This window comes from Megalops cyprinoides, chromosome 9 (assembly GCF_013368585.1).
Source record: "Megalops cyprinoides isolate fMegCyp1 chromosome 9, fMegCyp1.pri, whole genome shotgun sequence".
NCBI lineage: Eukaryota > Metazoa > Chordata > Actinopteri > Elopiformes > Megalopidae > Megalops > Megalops cyprinoides.
In genome coordinates this window covers 24,850,355-24,872,841 of record NC_050591.1, presented here as the reverse complement: position 1 = coordinate 24,872,841, position 22,487 = coordinate 24,850,355, and the positions used below count along the sequence as shown (strand labels likewise).

The following is a 22,487-nucleotide window of genomic DNA, read 5'->3' as shown; positions in this document are numbered from 1 at the left end:
CTCTTTTTATTTTTTCAAGTTTTACTTTTCCAACCCTTTGAGCATGACTTGTTACATTAGTATAGCATTGCAAGGATGTCGTATCCCTTGTTTGTGTGGGGCCTTTCCTGACTTTGGCAAGAGGAAGTGGGTTAGTTGTAACTATTGTGTAATGTGTACCGCCCCATTCACTATTTAAAGAAAAGTAACTTAATACTGCAGCACTTCTAATTAAAGAATGTTCTGTTTCAGTAAACGAAACTGCAAAGCACAAATCCTCTTTTGAGCTCAGTGAAATAGGTGAATTTTTCTTGCTCCGACACGGTGAGTTGTTGATGAACATGCAGTCATCTTTCTGCCTTTTTGGTGAGTACCAATAATTAAGCCTATTACGTGTTGCAATCAATCAATCTGTAATCAATCTTTTTCTACGTGCTGGCATTATAATATTCTGTTATTTGTAATAATAAGGGATTCTTTATTTCTAGTTCTTTCAACAGTGGCTGGATGGGCAGCGTCTCAAGGTAAAACACTTTTTAGCGTGACTATCTAATGGCAGGTTCAGAAGATGCACCTTTTAGTTTTGACGTATTTTAATAAGATTTGGGGTGGTGTAGTGGTAAGAAGCAGAGTTCAAACCTCAGACGTTGTTTCAATTCCCCGGTGGGCCACTGCTGTTTTTGCCTTGGGTGAGGTACATAAAGCAAGTTGCCTCAGTTAATATTCAGCTGTATAAATGGAAACTGAATGTGATGAAAGTCACTCTAGGTGAGATGAAAATTGTTAAGAAGATGTTTTGATATGTAAATTAGATGGCACAAGACTTTGTTTCAGGGATCAAAGCAGTGAAAAGTGACAAAATGACAAACTAAAGTGATGACAAGTTGAAACCTCTGCCATTTGTTTTGAAGCTTGTGTTAACCAGACTTGTTTTCTATTATTAACAGTAAGTAATTTAACATTTGCTGACATATGTAATTGTTCAGCCTTCTGAAAAAGTATTGCCAGTGCCAGTACCAACAGATGTCAGCAATACCTCTGTCTAGTGTTTAAGTATCCTAAATTTAGCAAAATGCCTCATATTAGAGCATAAAACTCCTTTAGGAATTTAGGTGGTAAGTGTTGTCTTTTTTACAGGTCTCACTGCAAAAAATCCAAATCTCACCAAGCATATTTGTCTCTTTTCAAGTCGAAATATCTCTTTACACTTAATATAAGATACAGTCACCAAACAAGCAAAATTTCCTTGAGCTACAAGGACTTGTTTTTAGACGGTGCATCTTGAATATCTGTGTATTTCCACTAGTTCCATTGGCAGATTTTTTTCACTTATTACTAGCAAAAAACACTATTTTATTTCTTATTTTTGAAGGGCTATTTTTTGCAGTGACACATAACATGCAGGGATGATTCAAACTGATGGGCCATGTGATTATGATAGACTCATTCGTATGTTGTATGTTTGTATGGAGTATGTGATTTGTATAGAATATGTAGTCCTTTGCTGATGCTACACATATCCCCCTCATGCTTTAGACATGTCCTTCAGAGCTGTGGTGGGCATTGCCAGCGGTGAGCCACAGGTGTTTGTGGGAGAGACTGTAACCCTACGCTGCAGTATTCCTGGCAATCTCCCGGATCCCTGGAGATATCTGTGGTTCAAGGACGGGGCACCAATTCGTCAGTACAAGTCTCTGGATGACACATACACACTGACTGCTTTACTCCCAATGCAAAGTGGCAACTACAGCTGCGAGGGCACAATGATCACAGACTATGGGTCTCTCCTCTCAGTACCCAGTCAGCCCCTCAGGATAGATGTGGAAGGTAGGGTTGCCACCTTAATTCGATTCATATCTTCATAACTTACAATTTTAGTTATTTGTAAAGTGTACTAAATCTTATTGAAGGAGCAGGGTTTTGAATATTTCAGTGGCCTCGCCTTGAAATGTAATGATAGAAGGAATTGTGTCTAAAAGGCAGACCTTATCTTTTGGGCCTGACTTGCGAGTCCCCATTCACCGCTGTTTTAAATCGCTAAGCTATTTGTAAAAATTGTAATATTACATTATTGATACAGTGTGAATTGCACTTATTAGGCATATTTCCAGAAGAGTAACTGATGTATCAGCTGAATTCCAGTTGAACTGGTTGATTTGATATGCTCCCTGTTCTCTTTTCAGTGGGGAGGGTTGTTCTGCAGGCTCCACCCCAGCCTTTGCTTATTGACGACAGCGCGACTCTGACATGCCGTGTCCGACGCAACCCCTTTCTGACGGAGGTGGTGTTCTACAAGGACGGCACGGAACTGCAGAGAGGGAGCCATCCAAAGCTGCACCTGCATGACCTCAAGCTGCAAGACCAGGGAGCCTATTGGTGCAGAGCCACTTGGGGACACATGTCAACCTGGAAGTCATCCCAGTCAGTGGCTGTTCAGATCTCTGTCATCGGTAGGGAACCTTTTTCATAAACATTCTTTGGTCAGTTTTAGATTATAAACACGAGGTTTGTGTCTTCAGAAGAAGGCACAGCATTTTTTATAACTAAGCAAAGGCAAAGCTGCTTGTTAGGCAGTTACAGTGTGTCTAAATCAGTTAAGATCACATATTATGAACTCACAAATGCTGGACAGCAGAACACCCGCTGAATTTCTCAGAGATCTTCTAGTGTATTTAGTCCTTATAGTTCACCTCAAATTTGTAAACCTAAAACAGTTGTCCGAATGCATTGATTTGTTTAAAATCTGCTGGGCTGTGGCCTGGGATGACAGGGCCAGTGTTGTGTGGTTCTTCTCAGAGCTCTGTGGATGTTGTTTTGCAGATGGGCTGACAGTGCCTGTGATAGAAGTTCTCAATGACGGCCCTGTCCTCCTGGGTCACCCTTTGGTCCTGAGATGCCGGGTGCAGATCAACATCCCCCGGCCGGGGCTCCGCCTGAGATACTACTTCCTGAGAAACGGCCAGAGACTGGGGCTCGCCACCTCACGAGACACCTTAACCATCCCACAAGCCACACTGCAGCACTCTGGGCAGTACCAGTGCAAAGTGGCCGTCCAAGGACTGAGTCTTACCAAATTGAGCAATAGTCTTCCAGTGGAGGTTGTGGCAGGTGAGTCCCACGTTGACATATGATGTTGTCTTTTACATGTTTTTGTCGTCTGTCTGCTCTTTATGCTGGGTTGTTCCGGGTCTGTGCACTGATGTTTCCTTTTCAGTTTCAGAGTCATCTACAGAGCTGTTTTAGACAAGACACCGTGACTCTGCTCATATCCTTCCAAATGCAATCTGAAAGCAAACAAACCTGTGGAGCTTGTGGCCTTCAAAGATTTTTGTAACTCTGTAGTATACACAAGTAATAATGTTACAAATTGTGTCAGTGTATTCTTATGTATACAGAATTGTCATCTCATGTTTTATAGTATGATTTTCTTATTTTCTCCACAATTTAGTAGGGCAGCAGTCATGTCTTATAAAGGACCACCTTTCAATGTAATATATTTAAAAATGAGAATGGTTATCTGTTTGTATAGTCTGTGTTGTTTTTCAGTAAGTAGTACCTTTCTCAGAACTTTTTGTTTTTATTTTGACAGGAACATATGTGTACCAATAAATATAACATGAAGGGCTCCGGAGTGGCTCAGTCAGTTAGGCATTGATCTTGAGGGCTGAGCGCTATAGCCAGGGTTTGAAACCTCCTGTCAGCTGACAATGACCAGGTGCTCACAGTGACAGAACAATATGACTATATTCTAGGTAGAATGGCATGGGCCCCTTTTCACCACTGTCAGCACCATGTGAACCTAGTGTACGTTTGCATCAGAAGGTTGCATTTGTGTTACCTTTTGCTCTAATTTGAGTGCAGAGCTTGTTGTGGTGAGACAAGCCTGCTGTAGTATAATTGGCAATTACAAAAATAGTTGGTTGACAAAGAGAAAAATGCAAAAATTAAATCAAATAACTTTTGGTTTGCAAATCTTCAAAGATCTCAGTTTGTTTAGCATTTATTTATCTCAACATTAATGTGATGCTTGTGATGCTCTCAGAGTATATTGTTGTCATTAAAGCTTTTCATTTAAAAAACATTGTTTTTTATTGTTTTTAATTTTTCACCTGAGAGGAAATAAATTAATTGTAACCTGATTTACTGCTTGATTTTATTTCAAAAGTGTACAAATATTCAAAAACATCACATTGCTAACTCAGTATTGTTTACAGATCATTTACATTTGTAAGAATTTTGACTAACAAATTTGAGGATTCCACAAACGATGGCCAGATCACTGTCCACTACATCATTCCAAGGTTAACCAGTGAAACTTAATACGTGGCATCTACATCATAAGGATACTTACTTGAATGATTACTAAAATGTATAAAAATGACATATTTATATTAGCAATAAATCCATTGAAGTAGATTCTTCTTGACAATGTGTGTATCACTATATTCCTCCCTACGTTGTCAAATACGGAATATGGGAATATGGGACATGGCTCCTCATGTCATTAGTAATGATGGTGGTTTGACAGGGGAAGGGAGGAGTCAGGCCTTATCTGAGTACAGCAGGAATCCTGAGAAGGTGCTGTCGTCCTCGCTGCTGGAGTAGGCCCCGTTCCAGTCCCTCAGCGTCTCCAGCCACACCTGGTCCCCCGCCGCCAGCCTCAGCAGCACCAGGTTGGAGGCCTGGTCGATGTCTTGGCCGTAGAGGGAGTCGCGTGTGCGCAGTTTCCTCACGCCGTTGACCACCAGGGCGGCACGCAGGGGCCGGTTGCGCACGGTGATGTGGTAGGCAAAGACGTAGACGCCGGGGTGGGTGCAGTTGAACTTGCTGCTGCTGAGGTCGTAGTGGTCCTCGCCGTTGTAGAAGACCTTGTCGAATTTGACGGGGAAGCCGGGCGGGGGGAAGGACTTGCTGGGGAACAGGCCCACGCTGAACCCCGACCGCCTCTGCACCTCGCTCGCGCCCTTGGCCCCCTTGATCCCCCTCGGCCCCCGCTCTCCCCTCATCCCTGGGGGACCCCTGTCGCCTTTTGGCCCGTTCATGCCCCTCCCCCCTGGTGGACCTGGGGGCCCTCGCCCCCCTGGCTCCCCCTTCGCCCCAGGAGGTCCGGGTTTTCCTGGATCTCCCACTGCTCCCGGGGCTCCAGGGGCTCCTTGTGTTCCGTCCATTCCTGGGGGACCCGGCAGACCTGGAGGGCCAGGGTCCCCTTTCTCCCCCTTGTGTCCTCTATCTGCGAACATCCCGCAGTCCCCCTTATCTCCGGGGTCGCCCTTCGCCCCCTTCTCCCCTGCCAGCCCTGGTGGTCCTGCAGGCCCCTCCTGTCCAGGCTCTCCTTTCTCACCCTTTGTCCCGTTCTCACAGGGGTCGCCCTTCTCACCGTGGTCACCTTTGAACCCGGGAAAGCCAATGTCACCTTTTTCTCCCTTGGAGCCCTGGTCACCTGCAGGGTTAGAAAGCATAACAGTTTGGAAAAGTGCTCAGCTTCAAGTAAGAGCAACAAGAGGTCTTCCTGTCTATCTCTGGAGGTCCAAAATGATGCCAAGCACATGCTCCCAATAGGACAAATAGTTGAATATGTTCGGTCATTGCAGTAAGTTAAATGAATTCTTTAATTTAGCTCAGAATTAAAAAAAGTCAGTCAAATCATTAATCCACAATCAACCATTACAGTAAATCTCATGATGAGTCCTGGCCCAGAAACACCAGTAAAACCAATAATAAGGATGTCATTCATTCTCCACAAGGAGCTCTGCCTTTGTGTAACAGTTGGAATGCAACACTGAAGAGAATGATGCACAAGTACCTTTCTCTCCTTGTTTGCCCGGAATTCCTGGTGTTCCAGCAACTCCATTGTTTCCTTGGTCACCTTTTTCTCCTGAGAAGAAAAGGAAGAAAAGAGTAATGTAAGTTCTTCTTGATGGATTATAAGTACTATAGTGCAGATGAAAAAGTTATTGCAATGATAACTTGCAAACAAAACACGCACTATTATCCAATGCCAGCTATATTAAAGTGCTAAACTCATTTAAAAATACCTTCAACTTTTAATATCAATGGCACATAACATTCATAATGGAAAATAACATGGTAGGTTTTTGCCACAACATTTCATTTAGTATGACTGTGAACAATGTCAGGAACATATATTACATCTCTCAATATCTTCCACATAAGAAGATGTACCCTGTTAATCATTTTACCTGTGATTAAACCGCATTTCTTATTTTGTGGGGAGAAACAACACTCTTCTGCTTTCATCAAGCAACTGACAATTAATCATCTGTTTATTATTATCTGTTCACTTTAAATGATATAGTAAATTCTTCACCTTTGTCTCCTCTTCCTCCTGTAACTCCAGCAAGGCCCATGGGTCCAGGCAGTCCCGTGGGTCCTACCTCCCCCTTCTGACCGGGTGCACCTGTAACACACAGACAGCAGTGCCGTGTGTTGTACAGTAGACAATGCCCCTTCTATAACTCACTTATATAACACCTCTTACAGTGCATTAGACTGCTTCAAACCGCACTTCAGCAACACTCAAAAGAGCAATTCAGAAAAGAAAAGCCATTAAAAGGTGAATGAATCAAAATGGATTCAAACGATTAATATGTGGCATTATCTCTGAATCCTAAGATACATTTCATTTATGCTGGTTTCCTAACTGATTGTCTCTTTATGATCTGGTTTGCCATTATGCTTGAATATTTTTAGAAATGAACTCTGGAATGACTATTTTCTCTTCAATTCACAAAATGTGTACAGAATTATGAAGCTCTATGAAACATCTTCTCACACCTAACAATTCCTAAAATACACATAATTTAAAAAAATGCATGTGGATATTTATATGTATGTTCATTTTCTATGTGCCAATAACTGAGAATCAATGAAGCAGAATGCGTCTGTTTTAGAAAACAAGCCTTGATAAAACAATTTGTCTGTCTCATTTTCTTCAGTGGAGTCCATTATTTTTGTCAAAATGGGTTATTCTGCAGCTCCCCTAAGAGACATAGCTTAGAAGCATACATGCAGAGGAGGAAAACATTTTCACAGAAATCTATATTAAAACAAACTGGTCTGCAGGGATTTATGAAACTCAAACCAGCCAAAATATCTTGTTCTGATATTTGCAATGTAAGATCTAACATAAGTTCTTCACCATCTATGTAATCCATTACCCCCTTGTGTCTTTCGTAATTGCACTGATCACGCTCTCTTTGACAGCTCTGACATTATTGCTGTTATTACAGGCACTGCATTGATTTGATATTTGATCTTCTCAGACTTGAAACTGCAATTCTTGTAAACCTCAAAATTAAAACCTGTATTGTATTTCATCAATATTCCATTCCATTACATTATTCTTATCATAGCTGTAACTATTTTAGGAAGTCATTATTCCCAGGACTGCATTTCTTTTTCTAATGCCTTGCAGCGCAGAAGAGTCTCTGTAGTTCCAGTATGTTTCTGACCAGTGGAGATGCTTCAAAGGTGTTTACATACTCAAGCAAATCGCAACAAATATCTGCATGTAATATATGTCAGAGAGTGATACACTGTACAAATGATCAAGAACTCCACAGTAATTCAGACATCCAAGGCAAATGGAAATGAGTCACACTCTGATTCACTACATTTTCAAATGCCACAAAGCACATCACATAACTGCACAAAGTATTGAGTTCAAATAAATGAAAGTGACCCTCAATTTACCACATTCCCAAAGTACTGAGGAGCTCTTTCTCTAAAAAGGATGCAAACAGGTAAAAAGTGCATCTGGATGTTGTATCAAACGATGAAAGGGAAATACATATCTCACACCTTGTGCTTTCCAGTATTACATTATTGTCATTGGCAAGACTCTCAGAGCAACTCACATAGGTTAAATTTTTTTAACACATTACCCATTTATACAGCTGGATATTTACTGAAGCAATTCTGGGTTAAGTGCCTTGCCCAAGGGTACAACAGCAGTGCCCCAATGGGGAATCAAACCAGCAACCTTTTGGTTACAAGTCCTGCTCCTTACCACTATGCTACACTGCCGCTTTGTCTCACATACTGAAACCTTGATCTTTTCTCAGGAGCAATAGGAAACGCTGACCAGTGAAAGTGATCCTTTGAATGGACCTCCCTACCTGGTGGCCCTCTGTCCCCCTTCGGGCCCCGGGGGCCTCTCTCCGGTGGGCAGCACTCGCAGAAGTTGAAGTAGCACTCGTTGTAGTCCAGAGTGTAGTTTTCATGGCCAACACCAGGGGGTGGTGTGCTACTGGTGTGGTAATCTGGGAAGGCACCACTGAGGTAGGTGGTGCTGTCGGTGGTGGTCGGGGGGAAGACGTCCATGGAGTGGGTGGTCTCCACTGTCCTAGCAGTACTGGACATCCTTGCAGTGATGGTGGTCCGGGGCAGCTCCTGGGGGACGAGGGGCTTCTTGGTGTACTGGTTTTTAGGCCGTGGTGTGGTTTTAGCCGATGCCTGATTCACCATCAGCTGCACCACCAAAACTGCAGCTGCCAGGAAGACCAAGTGAAGGGAAAGTGGTGTCATCGTAGTATCTGGGTATGGAGAAAAGAGAGAGTGTCATGTCACCAAACTGGTATTCACACAGAGAAAAAAGGAAAGCTGTTTATATAGGTTAGGAATGATTACCTGTTTGAAAATACATTGAACAATTATAGAAAATATAAACAAACTGAGTTGTGAGAGGAAACAAAATATGAAGGGGTTCTGAGTCCATCAAGACTTTGGATTAGCTTTCACCTTGCAATGAACAAAGCTGCAAGAACTGCATATATGCATATGTCATTTATACACCGTATATACAGGTTAATATCTGCAAAGGTACTCTGTAACTTTAAACTTCTAAAATAAATAGGAAATTTAAAAAAAAATATTTTGAAAAAAAAGGAAAGCTCTCTCTCAAACTCTTTGACAAGCTGACAGTGAGAGAAAAAATGTTTCCTATAGGTGTTCAGCTGAATGTTCCTTTCCAGCTGCACCATTCATTACAAAAAACCTTTCTTCTCACCCTAACAAAATTACTCATGCAATGCAGAACAGATGATCGCTCACCTAAAAATACTTCCATCAATATCATGTTTATGTTTATTCACGAAAAACGCTGATGAAGATTTTGCTGTACCTTTAGTCAGCAGAAACAAATTCTGTTTAATTCTCATGTTGTTTAGTCTCCAGTGTGAACCTCTAAAATTTTAAAACAAGCCTGAAAAAGCACTGAGCACCAGAGATCATCCACAGTCTTTTCTAGATCACACACAACCATTTCAAACACCACATAGTCAAACAACCCTTCCAAAAAAAAACCCCAATTGGACCAAATAAGAGTTCATGCTCTCGGTACTTACCTTATTGCTAATTAACTGTCTATCGGTTATCATGCACCCATCACCTAATGGTACCTTGGAGAGTTCAGAAACGTCCAAATCCATCCTTTTGATTTCATCTTATCACACTAATGTCTCGTAGCCCGACCAATGGGAGGGCTGCTGGAGGATTGGGGACGCTTGAAACCTGAGAAAAATGCAAATATTCGGGGCCGAGCTGGACCGAGCAGAACCGCCGACCTGTTTCTGTACCCCCCTTGTGCTCCGCGCCTTTGTGACACGAGATACGGGGCTCTCATGTGTTCTCCTCCACAAAACAGGCTGGCAGCCGATGCAGAAGCGACGGGTCACCTGATACAGGTGGAATTCCTCCAGCACCCACACAGCACTTGGACAGAGGATTAGAGGACTCCAGCAGGATGTAATGCATACTAGGTCACAGAGCTGGACTGCACCGTACCGGCTGCAGATGAGGGAGCATGGTGACTGCTACTACGCTAAAATGGGATTCTTCCTAATCTTACTCAGGAATACTATCATCGTCTGACAGTACCTTTAATTCCACTACCTACTGGAGGCACTTTAATGCTTTTAAGAGCGTGCAGCATTTTCTGCTCTCTTTTAGGCTAATTCTGCTTTGTCACCCAGTCACTCTGTACTTAGACACACATTGGACACACCCCAGCCTGTCTCTGCATCGATATTAGGAATACATGTCATTAAATTCTCTGATTGGTAAGAGGAAAGTGCAGATGATCTTTACAATATTAGAGTTGAGAGATAGCATGAACCAGTTTTCATAATTAACAAGAAGCGATTTGTAATGTTAGCTCTTGCCAAATGATAATGTGTTTCCATTATAATATATCAATACAACTGGTGTAGTTATTGTAAAAATCCAGCTGCATAATTTGAACTTTCATCTGGACACATAAAATGTGGCACAGTGATCTTCTTGTTATCCTACTTATTTTAAATGTCTTTTTAATGATTGTTTTGATTTCATGACATGAGCTTTTCATCACTTTACTTTTCATGTATAAAAATGTAAGTTCATCTAAAACAGTGTTCATATTTGCTGTGTCATACTCAGTTTTTTTACATTGTGCACCAATGTGTTTGGTGTCAATATGCAAAAAAGGTCACGATAATATTTTTCAGTTTTCTCTGCACATTAGTTGCTTTTGTGAGTTACATACTTTTCCCTGTAGGAAATGCAACTAACTCCTTTCCCAACCCCCACCTTATCTAACCATTGCACAAAGAGTTACACAGTATCATTCCCATTTATTTGGTGTTTATCCAAGAAAGCTTTTGCCCAAAAGACCAAAGAAAATAACACTCAATCAACACATACTACACTTAAGCCCTCCACTAGGAATCAACGAATCTCAAGATACTATCACAGTCAATAACACCTATCTGATCATAACCACTGCATATCAGCATATATCCAGGGGGATACATAATGAAGTATGAATTCCAAAATCAAAAGAATATCTCTTTGATATGCCTCTCTTTGGCAACCTTTGGTCCTTTCTTATATCAGATTACTAGATTAGACGCTTGTTGTTCTATAGGTTGCAATTTGAAAACAGCATCATTCAATTGAAAATAGACAAAGGTATCAGACAACATGGGACACGCTTGAAATGTCAAACAGCCAATCATAGTGAAGGATCTAAGTGCGGCCAAAAGAAACAGAGGGACAAGTAGAGAAAGGGAGTGAGAGGGAGCTTTGTCTTTGCCCCAACAGTCATGCTGCCATGCAATACACCAAGCGTGCTCCCTTATTCTCACTCTAATTGCATAGGGTCAGAAAAGCAGAAACCTCATCCCTGCTCTACTGCCTGATTTGATTTTAACCGAAATGCCATTTCTTAAAGTTCAGGAGTAAGTGTAGACGTAGTTCTATCAAGTGGCAGTAGAACAAGTTGGGTAACACGTAGTCTATGATTGCAAATGTTTCTCTCTCACACTCTCTCCTGCTTTCTCCATGCCCCTCACTCTCTTTGATTCCCTCTTTCTTCCTTTCTTTCTCTCTCTCATGGCTCATGGAGCTGAGGTCAAAGGGCCACCCGGCTCAAATTTGATCGTCTCCATGGAACGTGCTGTTGAACTCCGGCAGTCGACAATGAGGACGATATCCATCTCAATCATGGAGGACAGAATGGTACCTCAGGGTGGATTGTTCCATGCTGACCCATTTCCATTCTGTAAGTGTAATGATAGCATTGAATGCATGCAGGTTAGTGTGAAGCTGTTTCGGTGGCGCCGGTCAGTGACCACTCCACTTGACCCTACCACTCCCTGCAGCCACAGTAAGGCTGACACAGCGTACAGTTGCCAAAGGAAGAGCAGTACAGCCACAAATTAACGGATGCAAGAAACTACAAACTCCATTGTGGTTATGATCACTGGAAATAATTGTCTCCATTCACTAACCATAGTGTCTTGGGCTACAAGAGGCACATTGTCCATTGAAAACCTGAAAACAGTGAGCCTGGTCTTAAAGCAATGTATCTTGGCAACAATAAGCAAGTGGGATATTGTTTTTTCTAAAATTTAAAATCCAACAAAGGTGAAAAAAAAGGTTTCACATAAAATTGTTTAAGTAAAAAAAAAAAATCCTCCACAACTCAAATAAGGGCATCAGATAAGGACACAGATAATGTAATAAGATTAAATTTACAAATGAGAAACAAAATCACTCAGAGATATCAGGGATGACTGGGTAAAATCTGAAGGGCTGCTGTTTGGCCGTCTTAAAGACAGGAATTCAGTGGGAACTAGAGACTCTGTCTGGGTCCACGGATACAAGAAGCACATCTGTGTGGATTGACACCTCGGACGAGCAGGCCCAGAGGTGGGGTTTGGGGAAGGGGCACCGTTACCTGAGACCCCCCCCCTCGCCCGCTCTCTCTGCTGCCACCGGGGTGATCCAGCTCAACTGCCGCTCAGGCGGGGAGCTCTTAATGGGGCTCTCTGTGACCCCGTGAAAACAGGAGAGGCTGTGAACCTATTCATGACCACAAAAAGCTTTTTCTCTCCCTCTTCCTCCATCTCATTTTCACTATTCTGTGGTATTCCATTCTTTTTTGCAGACTTTCTTTCTGTAAGTCTTTGAAATTGAAAAAATTGCTTTGTAGTTATCAAAATTTCCATTTTTTTTTTCAAATTAAATGAATATATTTAATTTCACTCTCTTACTAAAACAGATATTGGCACTCATGGTAGGTTGACTGTGGTCTTTCAAATGGATACTGGTGAAATAAGGATTAAGGAATATGAAGAACAGTAATCAATCTGGATGGTGCAAATTCAATCAGCAGTTTTATGATGGTTTTTGTGTCCCTGTTTGTTGCATTTCCAGACTTTTACCACAGGAGGGCGTTAATACAATCTTGTTTTCACATAGGGTGACAATACCTTAATGAAGAGGTGAATATTTCATTCTGAGCACCACAAGGAACATATTCCTATATGTATGCCTACATCCTTTTTAAAAAAATAAGTTACATTTGAGTGTGGTGAAGGAAAAGATACAATACAGCATACTACAATACAGAATCACCCATGGTCTTCTATAGAGTGATCTGTCATTGATGGTCTGCATTTGGCTGTTGCATCTTGAGAGGTTAAACTTTGCAGGCTGTGAAGACCCCTGACAATTCAGGCTCCAAGGTATAGACAGCATGAAGGTATTGTTCTCTTGATAAGCAAGATATATTTGAAAGATATATTTGATAGTTTTATAGAAACCTAGTGAAATTGTCTAATTACATGGTGCCTAGTTACCTCTGGGAGGAATGAGGTGATGGTTAAACAACAGTCACTTCAGCCTATCCCAGTTAGTTATAAATGATTACTGTTTCCAAAGCAGTGCCCAAAGCAATTATCCAATATTAAAAATGATAAATATTTAGTTTTTTGTTATGAAAACAAATACGAATACATAGAGTGATAAGTTCCTTTGATGCTCTAGACAACATAGGCAGAAAGCCCCCCTGAAATTCTACAGTAATGTTTTTGTTCAATTTAGTAGATAGTAAGTAGTAGGTAGTAATAACTTTACACATCTGACTACCTAACCACAGTTCATAACTAGTCTAACCATTCTAGCCATCCTGTGAAAAAGGCTGTACAAATCATCTACTGTAACACTGTAATTCTGTAACTGTAATGTGCAGTAATATCAGAGTTCCCATTTTGAATAGGCATTAAGAAGATCACTTTCAATATGTTCTGCTTCCTTTTATCTACTTTTTTTATCTATGTACATCAACATACATTCTTTATCATCTGCTGCTCATGCATATGAAAAGGAAGTCAAACCAACCATTTCAAAATAAAAGATTTATCCTCCTTCCTCAACCAGATTACAGTTACAAAGCCTGTAATATGCATTAAAAATTTAATCAATGCTATATGTAAAAATATGATATTAAAGGCATTAAAAAAACTATTTTCTGGCACTGGTTTTCTAGACACACCCCTCATATAGTGTAATTATTCTGTCACAAGATATATTGCGACTTGAACTCAGTTATGTTGTGTCAGTTTCAATGTACCTGTTGTCTGGAAATGAACAGTCAGAAGAGCCACGCAGAAAAGAAGATGTGAAACTCGGCATACAATAAAACCCAGTAAAAGAAGAGGGTGTTTATATTTGTATGTGTATGTGTATGTAGAGCTTCCTCTATAAGGACAGAAATTACTTAGCTAATGTTTTGTTCTTTAAAAAGTTGATATGTATGTTGATATTATGTGCTGTCATTGGCTCCACAGGTTATGAATATTCCCTAACAATGGCCCTACCATTGCTTTTTTTTTTAAATAATTTGATTAATTTGATCAATATTACTATTCAGTGGTTATTTTTATTGTTTTTTATATTTAGAATGATATATTCAGATTCAGAAATATCCGTCTTGGTTAATGATTATGTGTTAATTGACAGAATTATCCTACTTTTTATGGAAATTAACTCTACACTTGTTATAACTGGAAAAAATATATTTTTATAAGCCTTTTTTTCTTTTAATGTTCTACATTAAGTACAGATTTTCATATTCTTACATGTACATCCTCATATAAGCACTGAATGAAAGTGATTCATTTACCTGGTTTTAAGACGGTCCTCTGCGTCATGTCCCAAAACTCCAGGTGCCCTACTCAGAGAGGAATTGCACTGATCAGTGCAGTGATAGGATAGCCAGGGAGGTTTATTGGTTAATGTGTGGCATTAATGCTGCTTTTGTGAAGTGCGGACCACACTATTTCTGCCTGAACGCTCCGCAGCCATCAATAATGGGTCTGAACAATATGATGTACGATTCTTGAGTTTGACCCCGAAACTTGACACAGCTCCCTGAGCACTTTCATGTTCTTTATTCATTTGTCCTCCTGGCTCCCTGTTCTCTCTCTCTTTCTCTCTCTCTCTCTCTCTCTCTCTCTCTCCCTCCCTCTCTCTCTCTTTCTCTCTCTCTCCCTCTCATTCTGCTTTGAATAATATCATTTGTTTAACCACCAAGTTTGATTTGGTCTATTGGAACCTCATAGGTTGAGTCCGTACATCCTGTCCTTTCAGGCAAAGATTGTACGCTGTATGCTCTGAAACCATCTTGCGCTGGCATATCAGTCTGATGATATTTAGAATGATTGAAGGCAATGAGCTGTAAAAGGCTACATACCATAAAACTTCAACGGTCAAGATAACATCAGCGAGTGATGGTGTGGTTGTTGTGCACTGACAGTGAGAGACCATTAGATGTCAGACTCACACACAGAATCACGCTGGCCTCCATCCTCTTGCGAGCACAGTTTGCTCCAAATGAATACAGAGTCAGTGTATTCCTGCATTTACCTGCAATGAAAGTATAGCATTGACATAGAGAAAATAGCTGCAATAGTACAAAGTTCCCATTTCTTTCTTTCCTTGCTGAGATGCATTCTCTACAATGTCACCACTTGTTGCAAGTTCTGTTTTGTCTGTAACATATCTTCATGAAGTTCACATTGTACACTATAAAAGAAAGGCTATAAGACAAAAAAAAAATAATAATCATAGGACACTATATCTTCACGTTTTGGCCCAAAAGTAAAGGCATCCCATCAGTTCTGCCCTTTCTGTTTGACATGGATACAAGAGGAACATAAAGGAGACAATCAATCTCAGGACACACCAGCATTGCCTTTGCTTCTCTATGCCTCTGCTTATCGTAGCTGGAACCCCTTTGGTAAACATTCTCTATTGAAATGGAGTTATGTACTGTGTGCTCATTGACAATGAAAAATTATGACATATTTAACGGTGCTTTCACACCTTGACATGGCACAACTACAGGATACAGTGGTAAATTCATCAAGACTATTTTCATTATCCCAGAGTAGAAATTTTGCAAAAAAAAAAAAAAATTGTGACACTGACTCCTCAAACAAATTACTAAATGCAGTGAATTCCCCAGTAACCAGTACCGCGGTGCAATAAGCACCTGCTTACTGCAACTGTTTTTAAACAGAAACCCTTTGCAACTGCTGCTGTTAAAGGTTTGGCGCCAGTTAAGTTACCTAACAGAAGAGTGTGACACCATTAGTTACCCCGTTAGTTAAGGTGACGCAGTGCAGACAGGGGGGGACATGCGGCCAGAGGGTTGCTGGGCCCTAGGATCACAGCGGAATCGTCTCAGTAAAAACTGCTTGTCTAGCAGAGCCATCTATGCTATTTTTAAGCCGAGCAGACAGCGCTGGAGCGTGCACGCTCATACTGAAATATTGATTCACACAATGGAAATTCCCGCACATCTTTGCAGTACTTCTGACTTTGAACATCGGCATATGCAGGCAAAAGCTCAACTCTGGAGAGCGAATACATACTCGTATGAAACATGCTACGCTTCACCTTGCAGGACATCACAGTGTGATTTTGTTACGTTTTTTTTTCCCCATGTCCAATGAAACATTATCTCGGGAGATCTTGAGCGAAGGGTGAAAAAATGACCATTTTCTTTGTTGGCATGCAGGTTTGGGGAAGACATTACGCAGATTTAAATTAGAATTAAGACGGTGCGTATACATGAAATCCCAAGGACATTCCCGCGTTGTACTCAATGCGGCAAGTCCCGAATATTGAATGCAGATGTCACGTGGTGTAACTGCGCCGCTGTAGCTAAAAACAGTAGGATAACTGATCTTTGCTCGTACATTATAGATGTTCATTTACAAGATGTTCATTTATTTTCTTAGTATGGTAGGAATGGCTGTCAAACCCTGCAATAACATATTTTGAATCGTTTCTGAACGCGTCCAATTTTAATGCGTCTGTATTTATCTTCAGAAGATAACTGAAGCTCACTTACTTACTTTTCACTGTTAAGTCACTCACTGTGTTCGAAATAAAGTTATTTTTCTCTGCTCATATATCAGCCACCTTTAGTTATCCGTACAGTCGGTGTTTGCAGCGCCATTGCGCTGGATGGAGATTATAAGCGGATAAGCAGAATGCAGGGCTCTCTCTCTGCATTCCTGTACTTATGATTAACTTAACGGATCCTTAAAATCGACATATACTTCCCAATTATTTGTGAACACAGTCGTCACTATAGAATGCATCGAGCTGCGTCTGCAAGAATAGCGCTGTGTCCAGCAATGAAGTGTACGGGACAGTTTACGTCACAACCTGTGTTGCGGCGCAGCATCACGACGATGTAATGGCTGGTCGAAGTCTGGATGGGTGCGACAGAGAGCAAAAGTTGCTGGAATGAATCGAAGGTGTCAGCGTTTTTTTCTGACTGCGGCAAAACGGTAGGATGTTTTGACAAGTACTGTTTGGCGTCATGTTAATAAATCCGCGCGTTTCAGTACTTCTCGTTCAGGTAGTGTAAACGACACTGTCATTTAAGCAGCATTGCATTGCGCAAAGGGAGCTGTACCCATTAGCACTTGCGTGTACTATACCTGGACTATCCATCGCTGACACAGGTGTAAACAGGAGTGGTGGGTGTGGTATAAGACGAAAAAAGGAGAAAACGAATATGACCTGGCATTAAGAGAACTGGTTGGACAGCTTTTCGTTTACTCAAAGCAGTGGAACAGTAGTGGGACGCAGTCCATTGTCTCCAGGGTCCCGCAATAAACTTTGCCCAACATTACTGCAGGATTGCAAGGCGAGCGCTTGGTTGTTTTTGAGGTGAGTGCAATTTTTCATTTGATCGCTGTTTTGGAAAGATTTCCCACACTTGCCATTTGACAGGTGGGGTTTTTCCAGTCTGTGTATTTTCTGTTCCCGTTCATCCACCTCTTCCATACCTTATTAGCTAATATAAAATCTATAGGCTGCGCTAAAACTGAAGTAGCACGAGAATACCAAGCAAAATCCACGTGTGACGAATGTTTATGATTTTGAAGAACCCTAAGTTTTTATGCTATTGTTAAGTTCATATATGGATCGGTCCGTTGATGGTCGTTATTACTGTTATTTATATTCACTGAATAGTGATGGTCTAATTATTCGTTGTGACGCTCAGAATGTGTACTGTTGAATATTAATGTCACTTGAAGTGTTTTGGTCGTGTTACTGACACGGTCATGTCAGGTTGTCAAAGGCGTAACGGATCCGTGCAAGTCAAGATAACTGAATATTTTAGTTATTTGACTAAGCCGTGTTCATGTAGCCTACGCAATTTCTTTCAACCCGTTAAAAAACACATTGCTAGCATTGCCGCAATCATTTAACGTACACATTGTTGTAAACCGATAGCTCTTTGTTTCCCCTGCATAGTACCGCTCCACACAAGCAATTGTTGTCAAGGTACGTTCTAGAAACGTGGCCTTCCCTCAGAATGACTGACAGTGCAATTGTTTGCTGACACCTTCGTCAACATTATCACCTGCTGTGTCTTAGTGATGGGGGCTCAAAGCATAAACATTTTCTCAGTGTCTCCAGCCCAGTATGTTATTACTCCTGCCTAGTCATATGACCTAAAGGCTTCTTAAGGGTTTTAAATTATATTCTCATGTACACATGCAGGAAACTTAATGCGTTTCGCTCAGAGTGAGTGAACTGATGCGTGGACTAATACGTTTTTCCTTTGATTTCTGTTGAATTACATTTGGGAGTTGGCAGTGGGGAGTGGAGCCAGCTGAAACTGAGTCTTTTCCCAGACAGCTTGCTGACTCACCAACTCTATATGGTGGTGGGAGTTGTTTGAATTGTGTTGAAACTAACGTTAAGATGTCACACTGTGATGTGAGTGTTTTAGGGTCAGTGCCTCCATAGGCATCATAGCCTTCCACAAGTAATACGAAATTACAGCATGCAGTATATGTGTTTATGCTCGTGTGTGTGTGTGTGTGTTTGTTTTGGGAGGGGATGGGGTGGGAACACAGTTATAGAATAGATGTGGGTGCCTACTACACAGCAACTTATGCAGCAGTGGGTGTGGATTTCGAGTGCCGTGTGTTGGCACTATAGCTTAAGCAGCTTCTTAAGCTGACATTCAAGTAACAGTCACCTCAAGGAAGATGTTATTTATAAAGCCCAGGCCTGCTGTGTGCATGTGCGTGTGTGTGTGCGTGTGCGTGTGTGTGTGTGTGTGTGTGTGCCGTCATCTAAGCCAGCGTGTGTGTGCATGCTCATGGCTATGCATTTTAACGTAACAAACTTGCCAGGATCCCCCCGGACCTTATCACTGCACTGGGGCGGTCCCCTGGGACACACAGCCATAGGTGTCTGATTGCCCCCACAGGGCACTGTAGCATGCTGGCAGATACAGTTGTGCGCTTCCCAGTGCTCTAGAGACAGATTCATTAATAAACACATTTCCCCATTGTTTGTTTTTTGTTTGGTGGTGATGGTTGGGGGGGGGGTTGCTTTTTTGTAAAACTTTCCATTCCAAAACAGACCTTCATTTCCAAGGGCTGGGGTATAGGATATGGAAACACACACAGATTGGTTGTCATGGTGCATTTTTCATTTACAGATAAACCTTCACTGTGAACATGAAGTTTCATAATATTTTTTTGCTTTGTTCTCATGCAATGTTAGAATCATTGGCAAGCATCAGGAAGGTGTTAAGGGACATGCAGGTTAAGGTGACAGGACTCACTGGCTCTCAGACATAAATTAGGTATAAAGTATAAAAGGAATATCACTTGAAGTTTTTTCTGTCAACAAACATCATCAAGGACATACATGTTGTATACATACATGTACATAATGTTGAGAGAGCACATATTTTCCAAAGCATCACTAATCCTATTTCACTTGCTAATCATGTCCTCATGTGGTTAACCATATAGCCTCTTTGAAATACAAAATGAGTTTTGCTTGGTCTTCCTTTCACCTTGCAAGGAAGTATTAAAATAAATATATTTCCTTAAATGTAAATTAGCACTGAGGATCTGCACCAATGAAAAGGAGGGGCTAGGGCTGTATTTGAGAAGTTTACTTTGAGGCATTTCCCATCATTGATTCTCTTGCGTTCGTTTCATATTTGTGTGTGTGTGTGTGTGTGTGTGTGTGTGTGTGTGTGCATAATGTGTTCCTACTCCCAGTATCCCTCCACCAGGGTGACTGACAAGGCAGAGCATAATGGACGTGAAGAACCTAAAGGAGTACCTGTGCTGGCTGTACTACCAATACCTGCTCATCACCGGCATCTACGTCCTGGAACCCTGGGAGCAGTCCATCTTCAACACCGTTCTCTTCACCATGGTTGCCATGGTGATCTACACCTCCTACGTCTTTGTGCCCATCCACGTGCGGCTGGCGCTGGAGTTCTTCTCCGGGCTGTGCGGGGGACAGCCGGAAAGCACGGTGGCACTGATGAACTAAGGGGAACGCTCCTCACCTTCCCCTCTGCGGCACGGGCATTCGGCTGTGCTGCAGAAGATACTGGATGGCTTTGAAAAAAACACACACACACAAACTGCTCTGGACTTCTCTGCCTCTTCCAATCCGCTGTGTTAGAAAAGACAGTGCTTTTACCGCCACGTTCTACATTTGCTGTTGCCTTCATCTGTTTGTTTTTTTTTTAATGAATAGTCAAATGACAGATTCCACTCCGCCTGCGTTTTTTTTGTTCACAATACATCATGAAGGAATTCCTGTACAGTTCCTGTATGACTGCATAACGTTACCATTTGCATGATAGGATCTGTCCAAAATAGGCTGCTGATTTGCATGCAACTGTAATTATTTTGGCAATTCCCACATTTCCCTGTCATTCATATTTGGGAGAGTGGAGCTCCCCACACATGCCTTTTGTCATTTGCTGTTGACGGCTGTTTGATAATAAGGAAACCTAACCTATTCCCCCATGTATTTTATGCAATTACATGCTCCTAGCTCAACTGCATTTCTTGAATGACAGATGCCAGCTGACATCTCGAAATCAAATGCAGGAGTGGATTGTACACGTCTGTCCTCAGCTTGATTTGCACATCTGCTCTCTCACCCCTCCCACCCCTCCCATAAAGAAAGCAAGATAGAGTGGGTGTTTTTTAATGTCTCTGGTATTACAAAAGCTATAACCAAGAGGAAGTGCTGCTGCAGGGAAGAGATTGCTTTAGTGCATGCAGCAAATGTAAAAAAAAAAACAGTTGCATCCACTTTTTTGTCAGCTCCAAAAACGAAATTCCCAAGACATCAATAAGACTTCAATGGTTTTTCATCTCAATATTTATTGTCACGTTCAATATAAATTTTACTTACTGTACGCTGGCAAATTTCCATTATGTTAACTGTTAGAATGCCACTACTCAAGGAACCTATACAGTGTGTGAACAAATATTGACTTTGCTTGTGCTTAAAGGTTGGGTCTGTTATCCTCGGTAAACAGGTGTTCTCTGTTCCTCTCCTCTTTGAGTGGAGGCGAAGCTGTACAATTCTGCAGTGAATGGAAAAACTCACCAGAGTGAGAAGATATTTCTATGACTGGGCTTCTTATTGCTTGGAGAGTAAACTGTGAAGACTGTAAAAACAATAAGTGACAAGCAATACTAATTACTACGCCTTTGTCTTCCTGTTTGGATTTTTTATGTCTTTTTTATCACTGATTTTGTTCTTAAGTTAGAGCAAAGGGCTGCTGGGGATTGTGTTATCCATTCTTGATATATATATATTTATATTTATATACACTGGTAAAGCTTGGCTGGTTACAATGTCAATTACCAAACTGTTTGCATTTATTTATGTCATGTTCAACATTGTCTCTTGTTGCCATATATGTATTGCTCTGATGGTTTGACTGAACGGCCACTTTTTTAATGAATGTAGCCCTGTGATTAGACGTTTGACACTGCAGGTAGACTGATTAGGAAATCACTGAGTATTGTTTGTGAAGATTTATGAGAGGATATATCCCCTGTGTATGAATTATGATTTTATTACCCACTCCTTATTTGTGGCTTTAGAAATAAAATACTTTTTACTTTAAAAAAAAGTGTTAATTTTCCTTTTTTCCAACAAAGGTTTGAGGATTAATTATGCTTGCCATGTATTCTCCAGAATCACTGGATTGCATTGTTACTATTTCATCTACACTTCCACTTCCACACTTCTACATCTTCAGTTAAGACAACAATCATGATTTAGAGTTTATGTAATGAGGATTGATGACAATGTATGTGCACACATCCTTTATGATTCAGACATGTTTGGTTGCAATTCAAATAACAGTCCAACAGTCTATAGACAAAAGCAATATTATATAAAGCATTTCTAAAAATCAAGGTTTACTACCTTTGATCAGTATGCATTCAACTCTCTTGAATCAGTAAACAAGAGCCACGTGTTATTGTTTTCACTGAACAATAATTCTTAGCACACAAATCAAACCAAACGAGATACCTCAAATGACTCAGTGGCAGATTCGCTTTGAAGTGAGCTTCGCTTGTTCCAGTTGAGAGGAGCCACAGGATGTTCATTCTTTTCGGAGGCTGGGGATGAATGGTAACTCCCAAACCGGTTTCCACAAGCGCACAAGAATCAGTGCCCAGGGGCCTGGTTTAAAGCTGTACTCCTCCAACTTCAAAGGCCTTTTACCTGGGAGAATTTTATTAGACAGAAAAAGGACTCACACAGTGCGTTAGCAAAAGCACATTTCAGCAGCTTGAGCGCGTGTATTTGTGCCTGAAATACCTGCCACAGCGTTATATGGAGTA

At 41.2% G+C, this 22,487-nt stretch overlaps 3 protein-coding genes across 4 annotated transcripts; 2 read left to right on the top strand and 1 right to left on the bottom strand.

The window, feature by feature from the left end:
- The first annotated feature begins 239 nt into the window (after positions 1 to 239).
- LOC118783562 (Fc receptor-like A) lies at positions 240 to 3,452 on the top strand. The gene is made up of 6 exons (XM_036537489.1): positions 240 to 345; positions 468 to 503; positions 1,516 to 1,806; positions 2,163 to 2,429; positions 2,800 to 3,087; positions 3,194 to 3,452. The coding sequence occupies exons 1-6, from the start codon at positions 315 to 317 to the stop codon at positions 3,220 to 3,222; spliced, it is 942 nt and encodes a 313-aa protein (XP_036393382.1). The 5' UTR covers positions 240 to 314; the 3' UTR covers positions 3,223 to 3,452.
- A 1,049-nt stretch (positions 3,453 to 4,501) lies between these two features.
- Positions 4,502 to 16,267, bottom strand: otol1b (otolin 1b). Its single transcript, XM_036537419.1, has 7 exons — positions 16,200 to 16,267; positions 15,107 to 15,189; positions 14,447 to 14,494; positions 8,118 to 8,534; positions 6,308 to 6,397; positions 5,783 to 5,854; positions 4,502 to 5,419 (listed from the first exon to the last, which is right to left on the bottom strand). Exons 2-7 carry the CDS (start codon positions 15,183 to 15,185, stop codon positions 4,521 to 4,523), a joined length of 1,605 nt encoding a protein of 534 aa, XP_036393312.1. The 5' UTR covers positions 15,186 to 15,189; positions 16,200 to 16,267; the 3' UTR covers positions 4,502 to 4,520.
- A 705-nt stretch (positions 16,268 to 16,972) lies between these two features.
- sptssb (serine palmitoyltransferase, small subunit B) lies at positions 16,973 to 21,715 on the top strand. 2 transcript variants are annotated; one of them, XM_036537093.1, is made up of 2 exons: positions 16,973 to 17,511; positions 19,892 to 21,715. In XM_036537093.1, exon 2 carries the CDS (start codon positions 19,915 to 19,917, stop codon positions 20,155 to 20,157), a length of 243 nt encoding a protein of 80 aa, XP_036392986.1. In that variant the 5' UTR covers positions 16,973 to 17,511; positions 19,892 to 19,914; the 3' UTR covers positions 20,158 to 21,715. The 2 variants fall into 2 exon arrangements, with proteins under 2 accessions (XP_036392986.1, XP_036392985.1); XM_036537092.1 differs by having other exon boundaries at positions 16,976 to 17,511; positions 19,878 to 21,715.
- Positions 21,716 to 22,487: the final 772 nt, after the last annotated feature.